Genomic DNA, 17,080 nt, shown 5'->3' on the forward strand with positions numbered 1-17,080 from the left:
CAAACAAATTGACTCAGTTAAATGAAGGGAAGTTACATCGCATTCTAATAGATGAGAATGTTGAAGGGTTGCACGGTCGGTATCATAAACATTTCTACATTGTTTTTGAATATAGCTCCCTTGATTTATTTCGTTATTTGTTCAAGACCTAAAGTTTAAGTGATGGTTGGTAGGCTTATTTGAATTTTCCCGCCAACAAAATTCGAAACTAAACTATGCTACGTGTGATAGCTTTACATCTTCATTCAAAATGGCGACGCCCATGCAGACGTCTACGATAGAAACAACAGAGGAGTTTTTACCTGGAATAAAAGATGTTACAGAATTTACACAGGTATTCTATATACACAATGATAACAAGTGATTGACACTGAAAAAATGTTTTGTGGTGGACCATTCCATAATGTTTTGATCAAGTGCCGTATTTCGCTTTACCAATTGCACGTGTCTCTATTAAACAGTGACACTACATGTAGTATGACTATCAGCTGAAGACTGTCGCAGTCTCATTTAAGGACATTAATGACATTTATTGACAGATTTTTGGCACAGGATAACATATCCTCTACACCAGACTCAAATTATGTACATACTTTATGAATGCAGTTATGGATTGTAATCAATTTACACACACAGCTCAGTTTGTCAATTAAATTAGCCTTGAAATAATAAAATAGATCTATATTTTTCCAATCTCTATCCAGTTCATTTAATTTCAAAACAATTTAAGTTCTTAGCACGAACTATACACTCTCTGGTAAGTTGTTCCGCACTGCTGCAGTACATAGTGAAAAACTTTTTTATCTCTTTACAGTGTTACATTGTTGAGGGTATACTTTTAAAGAATTTCCTCTATTTCTGGACCGCCACGAAACATCTTTCCACATCTTCAAAAATCCTGTAACTTCATGATCGTACATTTCGTTGGTTATTTTGTAAATTTCTATCATATCTCCTCTATCCATTTAACGACAATGTGATGTATTCCATATGCTTTTAGTCTTTTAAGTAATCTCTCAGACCTAAACTAAAATGTAACCTAGTTCTGTCTGTATATACTCATGTAAGCCTCGATACTCTTTGAGACCATAATAATTCTTTATCGGAAAATAACAAAAAAGCCTTATTAAAATTTCCACAACAAACCTTGTGCTTATTTTGCTAGTCCATGTTTGCCGTTTTTAGAGAATTTTCATGTTTTGTATTTTTCTTTCAGTTCAAAATATTTTATTGAGCATCAAAAGGATTGGATAACAGGCAGTGCCTATACTGCTCCTTTCCTGGAATTTTTCTTTCACAGAATCCTGCATTAGACCGTCTTTACGTTAATTTTTTCCGCTGCTAGTCAGTTGGACAACTAAAACCTAAAATTTTACTAGTCCGACTATTTAATCACTAGTCCAAATTATGTATACAGCCGTTTTGCGTCAGTCATAATCAGTTTACGATTTTTGACCCTAACTATAATCTGGATGTGTACACATGTTCGTGAACACAAATTCTTACACAATGATGCATCCTGACTGAAGTAATCGAATACTCTAATATAAGCTTTCAAATGTGTTGAAAAATGCAATTAGTATTTTTAGCCCACCATCATCAGATGGTGGGCTATTCAAATCGCCTTTCGTCCGTGGTCCGTCGTCCGTCCGTCCGTCCTTCCGTCTACAGTCCTTTCATCCGTCCTTCCGTCCGTCCGACCGCTATTTCTCAGAAAGTACTGAAGGGATCTTTCTCAAATTTCATATGTCTGTTCCCTTAGGGCCCTAGTTGTGCATGTTGCATTTTGGGACCGATCGGTCAACAAGATGGCCGACAGGCGGCCATCTTTGATTTTGATAGTTAAAGTTTGTTACCGCTATTTCTCAAAAAGTGCTGAAGGGATCTTTCTCAAATTTCATATACAGGTTCCCCTAGGACCCTAGTTGTGCATATTACATTTTGGGACCGATCGATGAACAAGATGGCGGAGAGGCGGCCATCTTGGATTTTGATAGTTAAAGTTTGTTACCGCTATTTCTCAAAAAGTATTGAAGGGATCTTTCTCAAATTTCATATATAGGTTCCCCTAGGGCCCTAGTTGTGCATGTTGCATTTTGGGACCGATCGGTGAACAAGATGGCCGACAGGCGGCCATCTTGTAATTTGATAGTTAAAGTTTGTTACCGCTATTTCTCAAAAAGTACTGAAGGGATCTTTCTCAAATTTCATATAAAGGTTCCCCTAGGGCCCTAGTTGTGCATGTTGCATTTTGGGATAGACTGGTTCCCGCCTCAGTTACCTCCCTTGCGTACGCTTCAACTGAGGACCGGTAGCGGGTAGCCATCTTGAGTGGGAATTCCAACTCCAGAGTACTAGTAGTGCGCATCATTTCTGCGCATGATATGTCATCATGGAGACGGCTTCTTCCGTTAAGAGAAAATAACGTCATTAATCGTTCCTATGAACACTCTAAACTCTGTTAGCACGAAATGATTTCAAAATTTAAGATCTTATTTACTTTTGTTTATATATCGTTCAAATAAATTATTTATTCTTTACTTTAAGATCCATCGCTTCATGCGTAAAGGGGTTTCCCACGCCTAAAAAAAGTAATGCCAGCGAACCGGATATGTAGATTGACCAATCAAAAAATCATCATGGTTACTCGCTACCGGTCCCTAGTGAGCGGAGCGCAGCCTGGCGGAGAGTAGAGAACTAAGGGAAGGGAACCAGTCTACATTTTGGGACCGATCGGTGAACAAGATGGCCGACAGGCGGCCATCTTGTAATTTGATAGTTAAAGTTTGTTACCACTATTTCTCAAAAAGTACTGAAGGGATCTTTCTCAAATTTCATATAAAGGTTCCCCTAGGGCCCTAGTTGTGCATGTTGCATTTTGGGACCGATCGGTGAACAAGATGGCCACCAGGCAGCCATCTTGGATTTTGATAGTTAAAGTTTGTTACCGCTATTTCTCAAAAAGTACTGAAGGGAACTTTCTCAAATTTCATATATAGGTTCCCCTAGGGCCCTAGTTGTGCATGTTGCATTTTGGTACCGATCGTTGAACAAGATGGCCGATAGGCGGTCATCTTGGATTTTGATAGTTAAAGTTTGTTACTGCTATTTCTCAAAAAGTACAGAAGGGATCTTTCTCAAATCTCATATATCGGTTCCCCTAGGACCCTTGTTGTGCATATTGTATTTTGGGACCGACTGGTCAACAAGATGGCCGACAGGCAGCCATCTTGGATTTTAATGGTTAAAGTTTGTTACCACTATTTCTCAAAAAGAGCTAAAGGGATCTTTCTCAATTTTTATATACAGGTTTCCCTAGGACCCTAATTGTGCATATTGCATTTTGGTACCGATTGGTGAACAAGATGGCCGACAGGCGGTCATCTTCGATTTTGATAGTTAAAGTTTGTTACTGCTATTTCTCAAAAAGTACTGAAGGGATCTTTCTCAAATTTCATATGTCGGTTCCCCTAGGACCTTAGTTGTGCATATTGCATTTTGGGACCGACTGGTCAACAAGATGGCCGACAGGCGGCCATCTTGGATTTTAATGGTTAAAGTTTGTTACCACTATTTCTAAAAAAGTGCTAAAGGGATCTTTCTCAAATTTCATATACAGGTTCCCCTAGGACCCTAATTGTGCATATTGCATTTTGGGACCAATCGGAAACAAGTTGACCGACTGACGGCCATCTTGGATTCTGATAGTTAAAGTTTGTTTATCAATATTTCTCAAAAAGTACTGAAGGGATCTTTCTCAAATTCCATGCATAGTTTCCCCTTGTACCCTAGTTGTGCATAGTACATTTAAGGACTGATCCATAATGCCTTTCGGCACTGATCGGTAAACAAGATGGCAAACCGGCCGCCATCTTAGATTTCATTGTTGAAGTTTGTTACCACTATGTCTTAGAAAGTACTATAGCGATCTGTTTCAAATTTTATATGTAGTGTGTTTGAAAAAGTTTGAAAAGCAGGGAAAAGATCCCTCTTTCCATTGTCAGACATAGATCATTCTTTGGTGGGCGCCAAGATCCCTCTTGGATCTCTTGTTACCAATTGTAATCAGTTGGAGAGCCACTAGTCCAATCGGACTAGTTCATTACGATTGCAACTAGTCCGGCTGTAAAATTACTAGTCGTGGACATCGGACTAGTGCTTAAAGTCGTAGACTGAAATATAGGGTAGCTTATTGATTACTCCATGTGGTGACTGCACTCAGGTGCGAGACTGTTACCCATATGTGGAGTCTACATTTTATGCTTAAAGGATTTGTGCAGCCAAAATTTTTTTTTGATAATACGTCAGGATATATTGCTTTAGATGAATGAAAAATCAAGTCCCACCCAACGAATCGTCTAGCTTTTAGCGCTATTGGTTGGTTTTGGTCATGATTTACGGGTAGTGTCGTCTACGGGTCAGAGATAATGAGCTAGGCGGTCACGTGGTCTTGTGAAGTCCGAGTAGTCTGCGGCTACACAAGGTAAGCCTAATACTATACATGTATACAGCATATATACGTATACATAGATCTACATTATGGGTTTTTCGAATAAATGGTTATTCTAGCTTTATGATGACGATATTTTCAGTTTCAAAACATTCCATTTGTTTATCGAACTTTAGATTAGATAATCTGTCCAATTTGATAGATATATCAAAATGATGTTCGGATCAGTCTGGACTGAGATTTAGATAGCATATTATGTAAATTTCTGTGTAATAAAAACAGTATAATGTAACACTATATTTTTACGAGTAAAATTACAAAAATAAGCATGAATATATCTAGAATGTGTGTTTTTATTTCAAACTTCTGCCATAACGATGCAAACACGGCACAGATTATAATTAAAATAAAATGTGGACGGTTATCAGTTATGTGATATTGGAGTAACAGTACGGAACTTAAACCGAAAATAATATGTATATCTATATTGTTGCCTTTGAAACTTTATCCATAACCTTTACTACATATGTATTATGTTATAAATTATATTAAATCCTTAAAATAGTATATTCATTGTCGATCCTTTTGTATATCATACCGAGATTTAATAGTATGATATATGAACATTTATCGCATTATCCAAAAAGTAACCACATTTAGTGTTCAAATGAAAAATGAAATTACTTTTATACAGGCATTAAAAATAGATATATCTTGTACCTTTTCAAAAATACACTTAGTGATATTTAAATAAGTGTATTTAGTGTGGTAATACTGTAACCCTTCTTGTATGACTATACATGTAGATTCGAAACGGTGAAAATACATGCTTAGAATTTTCACTAATACCTTAGAAATTACGGGAGATTTCTAAATGCCACGATTCTGTAATTACAGTTCTAGACTGGAATAATTTTTAAGGTTAAATCTTTAGTTGAAATAGTTCTTAGAACCATTTTTGTTTCTGAATAAGTCAACTTCCATTATTGTTTTATCTGTGTACGACATATATATATGTAATATCTATTCCTAGGTATGATCAGGTATATTTTATTTTTTGCTTTTACATTTTCAATTTAAAAATGGAGGTGACAATAAAAAACCTAGAGCATAGATGTACGGGGTTTCCATAATTCAAATCGCAATCCAATTAACGGATGTCCTAACCTGATTGACAGTAAGACAATAGCAAATACCCGATATAGTCCACCGAATAGCAAATTGCCCGCGGCCAGGTAATTACAGGTGAGTTCGATGAATGGCGTTGTGTACAGGTAAACAACATCCTGGTCCAGGTATTACATAACCATCAAACCAAAGGCATGGCTAATTATATATCTATATCGGAGTATCTACTCATACATATGTATATCAATTAAAAATTAAAGGCGACCGCACAGTCTGAAAAAAATAGTTTGTTTTGCTTAGATCGAGGGAAACTCCCTTTAGGTGTGACGTCATAATCACTTTAGACATCGAGTCGTACCAAAATAAATACCGGTAGTGTAACAGGAGTTTCCTAATTCAATGAGGTCGGAATTTCAAATATTGTGACGATAATAGCCGGCAACATAAATGGCAAAAGGCAGTTTACTGCGATCAACAGTGATCAACTGCAAACTGCTAAAAAATGGAAAATGTTCAAGAATGCCAGACGGGCCGTTGATGCAACGATAAAATATTCCAGTTCTACCAGTCTAAAACATTTGCAAGAAGTATTTGGATATTTACCATATACTACATCACATGTAATGAATATAATACTTTTGTAAAATAAACATTTGCAAATATCATCTTGTTCATTGTAGTAAAGTCTTTTTGAAGAGCCGGGTTAATATCCTGTAAATGTCATATAATAAAACAGTTATCAACTTATTTTAAGGTGGATACGGTAAGTTCTCAACCCTCAAAAATGATATAACCCTTGATCAGCCTTCGGCCTCTGGATATATCACTTACTCGTGTTGATAACTCACCATATATATCCACCTGAAAATAGGTTAATAACTGTAAGATTTACTTATTTTCGGAATGACGGGCCTTCGGACTATTGGGCTGTAAGACTATTGGACCTTCGGATTAACTGGCCTTCGGACTATTAGTCGGTAGGGATATAAGTGTGTCGCCCACATGAGCTATACAGAATATTTTTTATAAATTTATACTATATAAAGATATATTATTGACAGAATGTCAAGGTCCTGTGGCCCAACCAGATGATTATATTGAGAGTTTTGTGACAAAGAAGGGCATACATTTTGTATCTTTGTAACTTATGGAGATAAAAAAAAAAGAAAATAGCCAAGAAGAATCGAATCAAGATGAAAATGGAATAGCTGTTACTACACTGTACTATGAATCTTTTTAACAAAAAATTCCAAGAAATACAAAATAATTATGATAGTTCCAAATGATTGAAGTTTAAGCATAATTAATTACTGTAAATAAACTGTTACCACTGTACTGAACAACTTGTTCAAAATAACTACCATGTATATACATTTAGGTACAAAAATATCTAGTAATGATTAGCTATAGGACCTCTGATTGGTTATTTTTACATTTCTGGATTTGGATTTTGGGTTTTATTAGTTTAACTTCCTATTAACAGACAGGGTCATGTAAGGATGTGCCAGGTTTGTATCGAACTAATGCTGAGTGATGATTTCAAATTGCTGTCTTTTGTGGGACAATGCCTCATGAGTTGTTTCCATTATTCTTTGCATTTGCTCCGCTTTACCACAAAAATATTACAGTCTTATTTGAGTACAGTTTCAGGGCGCTTTTTTTTCAGCATGATTTGGGGCCGAAAATCGGCCCCATTCCCCATGGCAAAACCTCTAAAAAAATTCCCAATTCAACCCTAAAATTTCCCAAAATCGAATTTTCTTGAAAACTATCCAAAAATATTGCATGAACTTAAATGGTTAAGGCTTTAAATATTTGTGAATTGGCTTCAAAAAATATATAAACTACACTGGAAATAAAAAAAGCTTAATTGTTATGCTTTATGTCATATTTCATAATTTTCCCAAATCTTGGTTTTGGCGCTCCATTTTCCCAAATTCAAAGCCACAGGCCCCATTCCCAAAGCAATGAGAAAAAGCCCTGAGTTTAGTTACCGGTGCTTTAATATTTGATATTATAATTGAAATATTGCATTCAGTAAAAAAATTTAAATGGTCTTACGTTTCTTTCTTTCACTGTAAGTTTATTTAATAATACAGTCATTTCTTACTGTCATCAACTCGGAGTTTACTGTATGTAAATGATGATTTAGAAATAAGGTCTGATTTTGTTTTTGTTATGAATATGCCTGTAGAATATATAACCTTAATTTTATATGTTTCAGAAAACATTGCGTGCTGTTCTGCAAGCTACAAAATCTTCAAATGACCTTCCAGCTGCAGGGGATGACTTTGATTATTACTCCAGCTTCCAAAGTTTTAGAGACATCCTGGACATTGAAGGAAAACGAATCCTCCATATGTAATTAAAAATTAATCACGTAATAGTCATATTATTTGGACTTAGGCCCAAGGACATTGTTCATTTCTTGATTTACATAGTACAAAAACAAGATTTTATGTCCACTGTCACACATATTTCATCATATCCCATCTTATAACATGGTAATTTTTTTCAGTTTCATTCATATTCTTATTTGCAAACATCTAAAATCTACCTGACCATATTAAATGTAGTGTACAGAATGTGATGCAGCATCAGAATGTGCGAGGGAGGCTTTCCCACGGGAGCTCCGACGTCCTTGATCTGGAGGACAAATTTGATGTTTTGACAGATGCAAATGACCAGATTTTGGAGAGAGTGGTTAGTACATATTTTAAAATCTCATTTTCCCAGTTTGTGTGAGATTGTTTCTGCATTATGTAAGACTTGTAATTGAAGTTATAATACAGCTACAGTCAAGACGTTTACATATTTATATTAGCAATATCAGCTTCTGCTTATAGCCTTAAGCTTATTTAATGAATAAAGACTAAAAAAAAATTGCAGTAAATTAGGAATGAACATTTCACAAATCAGATTCATGCATTCATCAGCCTTTAATCAATTAAATCTGTGTTACCATATACCATTTTGAATTTCTACAGCATTTTCCTCAGATCAAAGATGACTGAACAGTTTTGATTTTATTGATCAATTTATCGTGTATATCCTATTAACTAGAAAACTTTTGTCGCAGGGAAGCTGGTTAGATGAAGCTTCAGGAATTAAGAAGAAGGACAACACACTGGTGATTGCATCAGCAGTGCCCAAACAACAAGCCTCAACTAGCTGGAACAAAAAGGTATCTTTACAATTGGTTTGCTAACACTCAAAGCCTAAGAGGTCTTAATATTGTCTTAAGTATGCTGGAATGAATAGCTCATTTAGTCTGTTTGAAAGAATGAACTTGACCTTTATTCAAGATCACCGAGTCAAATTAAACTGTTATTTTTAAAAGGCATGGTAATGAAATAAATTACCTTGGCCGTATAAGTTTCATAGAGATGAAATAGTAGAAACAACTTAAAAATTATTTCTTTATTAACAAAGTATGCAACACATGTTCTAGTCTCGTTAGTGTATGATAAATATATTGTAAATTACATTTCCATTGAGCCAGGCTACAATTGAGATTTGTTATATTGTTTATAGAAAAATGCCTTGGCTTCAAAGAGTCCTGCAAGCTATCACCTTCTGTCAGCCAAAAACATTTTGCGCCCACAATTACGATTCAAGGATAAAATTGATAACGGAAACTTACCGTTTATCCCGCGGATAAAAGAAAAACCCAATGCCATCAAGTGTCTAGAAGGTAAGCTAAACTTGTTTTGTTCTCTGACTTAGGTACTTTTTTTACATGTTATTAGATTATTGAGCTAACTTTACATGTAAATAATCTAATTGCTATTTTTGTTTTAGTTTGGAGCCAATATTTATGTTATTATTAATTTCCTTAGAACATGTTACAAATTTAATAGTTTACAGCAACATAGATCAAGGAAATGTTCTGTCAAGCTCACATGTAATTGGAATTTAATAAATGTCAATGTCATTTGAATGGAATTATGCCAAGTTCATTTGTATTTACATATTTATATGTTTTTGTACATATTGATTTCAATTATTTGACAGTGTTAACTGTTTTGATGTCTGCAAATTTGATTCTTCAAATCTGAGATCAATTATATTCAAATTTCTTATATAATATTATACATGCAAACTTGTAAAGCATTCTGATTTTTGACCTTATATATAATCACCATGACAATTAACCATTCACAGAAAACATATTCTTTACTGATTTATAGACAGCATGAAGTTACCAGATGATGTTACACCAGACACGATGGAAAATCCCTCGTTCTTGTAAGTTGATTTCTTATGAATTAAAATATCATATTCAATTATGTAATATCAATTAAAATTTATTTCTCTGAAATTACATTGTCAGGTGCTAATAAAAAAACATTTGATACTTTAAAGAAAAGTTTTGAAAAAGGAAAATTCTTTATATTTGATATTGACATAATACTGATATGATTGTCTGATGACTGAAATCTGTTAAAATTTGTGATTTTTTCGTATTTTCCACACTAACAGATACCCACACCCTTACCAGTACGAGCTTGACCACTGGACACCTCGTCCAGACACACTGACCACCGTTGTACCCATTGTGAGTGTCAGGGTTCTGTACACATTAAAACAATAAATGGTTGTGTTAATGTCAAACATTGATTTTGTGATTCTGTGAAATAGTGTTGTTTCAGATGAATTGAATACTGATTATGATGTTATATGTATGACATTGTAAAATGTCAGTTTCTGGTATTTCCTTTTTCATCAACTTTTGGAATTACTTTCATTGAAAAAAATGATTAATTTAGTACCAATTAAGGTAAGGAGAATGATTTTGATCGATGTTGTAGGAGCCACGTCCATTAGAAGAAACGCCTCTCACTATGGTATCTAATGTGTCTGAACTAGTGGAGCTGTGCGATAAACTCAAGACATGTCGAGCTATAGCAGTAGATTTGGAGGTAAGTCGGAGGAGGTACAAAGAATATATGGTTATATATAGGCAGTATCTGTGGACATATACATGAGTTTATTACATACTTTGTTGTGTGGCTCATTTTACATTCATTTATTTCATTCACATAGTACCCTGTAGGGCCCCTGTGATGTGATTGTATCTATGAATTGCTTCATTTTAAATTACTTGATTTGGTGTGGATTTGGTGTGGTTTTAATTTGGTGTGACTTGATTTGGTGTGACTTGATTGGGTGTGGTTTAATTTGGTGTGGTTTGATTTGGTGTGACTTGATTGGGTGTGACTTGATTTGGTGTGGTTTAATTTGGTGTGACTTGATTGGGTGTGACTTGATTGGGTGTTACTTGATTGGGTGTGACTTGATTTGGTGTGGTTTAATTGGGTGTGACTTGATTTGGTGTGGTTTAATTTGGTGTGGTTTAATTTGGTGTGACTTGATTTGGTGTGGTTTAATTTTGAAGATCATTTATAACAATGCCTTATACAGATTTTTGTTAAGACGGTGACATTTTCTTTGCAGCACCATTCTTACCGCACGTTCCAGGGAATCTTATGTCTCATGCAGATATCCCACACGCGATGAGGATTTTATTGTTGACACGTTAAAACTCCGTAGTGACCTTCACCTTCTCAATTCTGTATTTACTGACCCCAACATTGTTAAGGTTGGTATCTGTGACTTTAAATATTTAGATTGTATTTTTTTTCCCTCTAAATTCCATAATTTATAAAAACATGTGTAATGGTATAACATTGTTCATTAGAATGATCTGTGATATTTTCTATTGAAAATGCTCTACAGTTTAGACATTTTGTTTTATGTTAAAACTATTCCAGATTCCTATGTTATAGGTATTTCACATTTCTGACTGCAGTTATGTTTAATGATGAAGGTATGACATGGTTTTTTAGATGACACTGGACATGAAGTTATTGTTTTCATATGTAATTAAAAATTAATCACGTAATTCATATTATTTGGGTGCCCAAGGACATTGTTCATTTCTTGATTTACATAGTACAAAAACAAGATTTTATGTCCACTGTCACACATATTTCATCATATCCCATCTTATAACATGGTAATTTTTTTCAGTTTCATTCATATTCTTATTTGCCAAACATCTAAAATCTACCTGACCATATTAAATGTAGTGTACAGAATGTGATGCAGCATCAGAATGTGCGAGGGAGGCTTTCCCACGGGAGCTCCGACGTCCTTGATCTGGAGGACAAATTTGATGTTTTGACAGATGCAAATGACCAGATTTTGGAGAGAGTGGTTAGTACATATTTTAAAATCTTATTTTCCCAGTTTGTGTGAGATTGTTTCTGCATTATGTAAGACTTGTAATTGAAGTTATAATACAGCTACAGTCAAGACGTTTACATATTTATATTAGCAATATCAGCTTCTGCTTATAGCCTTAAGCTTATTTAATGAATAAAGACTAAAAAAAATTGCAGTAAATTAGGAATGAACATTTCACAAATCAGATTCATGCATTCATCAGCCTTTAATCAATTAAATCTGTGTTACCATATACCATTTTGAATTTCTACAGCATTTTCCTCAGATCAAAGTGACTGAACAGTTTTGATTTTATTGATCAATTTATCGTGTATATCCTATTAACTAGAAAACTTTTGTCGCAGGGAAGCTGGTTAGATGAAGCTTCAGGAATTAAGAAGAAGGACAACACACTGGTGATTGCATCAGCAGTGCCCAAACAACAAGCCTCAACTAGCTGGAACAAAAAGGTATCTTTACAATTGGTTTGCTAACACTCAAAGCCTAAGAGGTCTTAATATTGTCTTAAGTATGCTGGAATGAATAGCTCATTTAGTCTGTTTGAAAGAATGAACTTGACCTTTATTCAAGATCACCGAGTCAAATTAAACTGTTATTTTTAAAAGGCATGGTAATGAAATAAATTACCTTGGCCGTATAAGTTTCATAGAGATGAAATAGTAGAAACAACTTAAAAATTATTTCTTTATTAACAAAGTATGCAACACATGTTCTAGTCTCGTTAGTGTATGATAAATATATTGTAAATTACATTTCCATTGAGCCAGGCTACAATTGAGATTTGTTATATTGTTTATAGAAAAATGCCTTGGCTTCAAAGAGTCCTGCAAGCTATCACCTTCTGTCAGCCAAAAACATTTTGCGCCCACAATTACGATTCAAGGATAAAATTGATAACGGAAACTTACCGTTTATCCCGCGGATAAAAGAAAAACCCAATGCCATCAAGTGTCTAGAAGGTAAGCTAAACTTGTTTTGTTCTCTGACTTAGGTACTTTTTTTACATGTTATTAGATTATTGAGCTAACTTTACATGTAAATAATCTAATTGCTATTTTTGTTTTAGTTTGGAGCCAATATTTATGTTATTATTAATTTCCTTAGAACATGTTACAAATTTAATAGTTTACAGCAACATAGATCAAGGAAATGTTCTGTCAAGCTCACATGTAATTGGAATTTAATAAATGTCAATGTCATTTGAATGGAATTATGCCAAGTTCATTTGTATTTACATATTTATATGTTTTTGTACATATTGATTTCAATTATTTGACAGTGTTAACTGTTTTGATGTGTGCAAATTTGATTCTTCAAATCTGAGATCAATTATATTCAAATTTCTTATATAATATTATACATGCAAACTTGTAAAGCATTCTGATTTTTGACCTTATATATAATCACCATGACAATTAACCATTCACAGAAAACATATTCTTTACTGATTTATAGACAGCATGAAGTTACCAGATGATGTTACACCAGACACGATGGAAAATCCCTCGTTCTTGTAAGTTGATTTCTTATGAATTAAAATATCATATTCAATTATGTAATATCAATTAAAATTTATTTCTCTGAAATTACATTGTCAGGTGCTAATAAAAAAACATTTGATACTTTAAAGAAAAGTTTTGAAAAAGGAAAATTCTTTATATTTGATATTGACATAATACTGATATGATTGTCTGATGACTGAAATCTGTTAAAATTTGTGATTTTTTCGTATTTTCCACACTAACAGATACCCACACCCTTACCAGTACGAGCTTGACCACTGGACACCTCGTCCAGACACACTGACCACCGTTGTACCCATTGTGAGTGTCAGGGTTCTGTACACATTAAAACAATAAATGGTTGTGTTAATGTCAAACATTGATTTTGTGATTCTGTGAAATAGTGTTGTTTCAGATGAATTGAATACTGATTATGATGTTATATGTATGACATTGTAAAATGTCAGTTTCTGGTATTTCCTTTTTCATCAACTTTTGGAATTACTTTCATTGAAAAAAATGATTAATTTAGTACCAATTAAGGTAAGGAGAATGATTTTGATCGATGTTGTAGGAGCCACGTCCATTAGAAGAAACGCCTCTCACTATGGTATCTAATGTGTCTGAACTAGTGGAGCTGTGCGATAAACTCAAGACATGTCGAGCTATAGCAGTAGATTTGGAGGTAAGTCGGAGGAGGTAAGTATATGGAGGATGTGGTACAAATGAAATATATGGTACACGTTATATAGGCAGTATCTGTGGACATATACATGAGTTTATTACATACTTTGTTGTGTGGCTCATTTTACATTCATTTATTTCATTCACATAGTACCCTGTAGGGCCCCTGTGATGTGATTGTATCTATGAATTGCTTCATTTTAAATTACTTGATTTGGTGTGGTTTAATTTGGTGTGACTTGATTTGGTGTGACTTGATTGGGTGTGGGTGTGACTTGATTGTGGTGTGGTTTAATTTGGTGTGGTTTGATTTGGTGTGACTTGATTGGGTGTGACTTGATTTGGTGTGGTTTAATTTGGTGTGACTTGATTGGGTGTGACTTGATTGGGTGTTACTTGATTGGGTGTGACTTGATTTGGTGTGGTTTAATTGGGTGTGACTTGATTTGGTGTGGTTTAATTTGGTGTGGTTTAATTTGGTGTGACTTGATTTGGTGTGGTTTAATTTTGAAGATCATTTATAACAATGCCTTGTACAGATTTTTGTTAAGACGGTGACATTTTCTTTGCAGCACCATTCTTACCGCACGTTCCAGGGAATCTTATGTCTCATGCAGATATCCACACGCGATGAGGATTTTATTGTTGACACGTTAAAACTCCGTAGTGACCTTCACCTTCTCAATTCTGTATTTACTGACCCCAACATTGTTAAGGTTGGTATCTGTGACTTGAAATATTTAGATTGTATTTTTTTTCCCTCTAAATTCCATAATTTATAAAAACATGTGTAATGGTATAACATTGTTCATTAGAATGATCTGTGATATTTTCTATTGAAAATGCTCTACAGTTTAGACATTTTGTTTTATGTTAAAACTATTCCAGATTCTATGTTATAGGTATTTCACATTTCTGACAACAAGTTATTGTTTAATGATGAAGGTATGACATGGTTTGACATGACCACTAATTAGTTATTGTTTTCTATTTCAGGTATTCCATGGTGCGGATCTGGACATTGACTGGCTACAAAGAGATCTCAGTTTGTATGTGGTGAACATGTTTGACACAGGACAGGCGTCGCGTGTATTAAACTTGGCACGGTTTTCTCTGGCGCACATCCTTAAACAATACTGTGGGGTGGAAGCTGACAAACAGTACCAACTAGCTGACTGGAGGATTCGGTAAAAAAACCAATAACTATTATCACAAGTATCATCGTTTCATTCATTTCTTCGACATACTTATATGGAATTGTACTTTCTGTTTAGTGTGGGGCAGAGTGGCTCATAGCATTAATGACTATTGTATAGTGTATGTCCCATGTCCTCTCCCATCACAATGCCAAAGACTTATTTCAGGAGTATTGGAGCATTACTCATTTCAACTTATAATTAGTGGTTTTTTAAGCCTTTCTCTTTATAAAGTATTAGCATAACTTGGTGAATAGGAATAATTCATGTACCATGTTATACCTGTTTAAGTTTGTGCGGCAGTAGTATCTCTAGTGGTGATGGAACCTAGCCCTTTGTAATCTTTCTGCTGAAATGACGTAAGCACAGAATATCATTTTTTAACGTCATTCCATCACCATTAGAAACAATAGTAACGCACAAACCTTATCGGGTATCACGTGGTACATGAATTATTCCTATTGATGTAACATTTGGATGTCAATTTGCTCTTTAACATGCTTCAATAACTGTTACAATGAAAACAAAATGGAAGAACATGAATCCATGATGAAGGTAATTGTGTCTAAAACTCTTGTTTTATAGATTTCATATGTAGATTTAGATAGGTCTTCTATTTTCATCCACTAGTCAAACTCTAGTATCATTGATGTTGTAGACCACTGCCAAAGGAGCTGATATCATATGCCCGGGAAGACACACATTATTTACTTTACTTGTATGACAAGATGAAAAATGAACTGATAGAGCGAGGAAATGAGCAGAAAAATCTTCTTACATCTGTCTTTAACAGAAGCAAAGACATTTGTGCAAAGGTGAAGTATAACTTGTGTTAATCAGCAGCTTATGTTGTTTGCTACGGGTTTTTAAGTTTACTGCAGGGTTAATTGTGGTATGAAATGATATCATTCATGCCTTTCAACTATTGTCTCTTGCATTTCAGTACTATATATTAGACGAATATTAATATAGATATTTAACGCTGGTGAATCATTAGTCACTATAAACCACTTGAAAACTACTGAAGCTGAAACCATTGAGCACAAGGCTAGTAATTCAGAGGTCCTGGGTTCAGTCACCAGTAGAAAAACTGTCTATTGCTCAAAGTTGTTCCATTGGTGTCACATCTGAATTCTATAGTTTAATGCATCACATGCTTCAATAACAGTTACCATGGAAACATATTGGAAGAACATTTGGTTGCCATGGAAGGACATTTAAAGCGTCTATGAAAAAGAATATCTGTCCGTTTTTTTGACTATGACTATATAACCCAAAAAGATATTGAGAATAATGCTAATAATTTAATTATGATAAATCACTCGGGTACTAATTAGGCAAAAAATTTCCGTGATTTTACTTACTTTTACAATTAAACAAATTGAGTTGTGGCGCAGTGATATCTGATCCAATAATTCAATTTGGTCAGTGACTGTGCCACTTTTAAAATTCCCATCAAACCGCTTATATATGACATCATAATACTTGATGTACAAGTCTTTCAGTCTATGGAAAAATAACCTCAAAGATTTCACCAATAGAAATGAGTGTAACATATGAAATTAAACTATAGAAACAATCTAATCATATTTTTATTTCCAGGTCTACAAAAAGCACATCTTTAAGGAGGACGACTATTTAGAGTTATACCATAAAAGTAAAAAAGTGTTCAATTCACAACAACTGCATGCCCTAAAAAATTTATACAAGTGGAGGGACCAGACAGGACGACGAGAGGACGAAAGTCTCGGGTTAGTATATTTAAGGATTAAAGTCTCTTTCTGGTGGTTCTATCGAAGGATAAAGTTGAGTAGGGTATTGATATTTGGAATGGACTGCGAAGCCGATTTCTTTTTCATAAATCTGCCGTA

The 17,080-nt window shown here is 34.4% G+C and overlaps 1 protein-coding gene across 1 annotated transcript in view; it reads left to right on the top strand.

Annotated features, from left to right (window-relative positions):
- The first annotated feature begins 206 nt into the window (after window positions 1-206).
- LOC138308905 (exosome complex component 10-like) overlaps window positions 207-17,080 on the top strand; it is a 28,166-nt gene continuing 11,292 nt past the window's right edge. The window contains exons 1-19 of the mRNA XM_069249956.1: window positions 207-334; window positions 7,803-7,939; window positions 8,155-8,281; window positions 8,658-8,762; window positions 9,113-9,272; window positions 9,769-9,826; window positions 10,061-10,136; window positions 10,390-10,500; window positions 11,036-11,069; window positions 11,646-11,797; window positions 12,172-12,276; window positions 12,627-12,786; window positions 13,283-13,340; window positions 13,575-13,650; window positions 13,904-14,014; window positions 14,586-14,729; window positions 15,010-15,200; window positions 15,868-16,024; window positions 16,812-16,960. Of these exons, the coding sequence (XP_069106057.1) occupies window positions 251-334; window positions 7,803-7,939; window positions 8,155-8,281; window positions 8,658-8,762; window positions 9,113-9,272; window positions 9,769-9,826; window positions 10,061-10,136; window positions 10,390-10,500; window positions 11,036-11,069; window positions 11,646-11,797; window positions 12,172-12,276; window positions 12,627-12,786; window positions 13,283-13,340; window positions 13,575-13,650; window positions 13,904-14,014; window positions 14,586-14,729; window positions 15,010-15,200; window positions 15,868-16,024; window positions 16,812-16,960 (2,195 nt within the window). The 5' untranslated portion in view covers window positions 207-250. The remainder of the gene's footprint in view (window positions 335-7,802; window positions 7,940-8,154; window positions 8,282-8,657; window positions 8,763-9,112; window positions 9,273-9,768; window positions 9,827-10,060; window positions 10,137-10,389; window positions 10,501-11,035; window positions 11,070-11,645; window positions 11,798-12,171; window positions 12,277-12,626; window positions 12,787-13,282; window positions 13,341-13,574; window positions 13,651-13,903; window positions 14,015-14,585; window positions 14,730-15,009; window positions 15,201-15,867; window positions 16,025-16,811; window positions 16,961-17,080) is intronic.

Source organism: Argopecten irradians, chromosome 1 (genome assembly GCF_041381155.1).
Source record: "Argopecten irradians isolate NY chromosome 1, Ai_NY, whole genome shotgun sequence".
In the NCBI taxonomy this organism is placed as follows: Eukaryota; Metazoa; Mollusca; class Bivalvia; order Pectinida; family Pectinidae; genus Argopecten; species Argopecten irradians.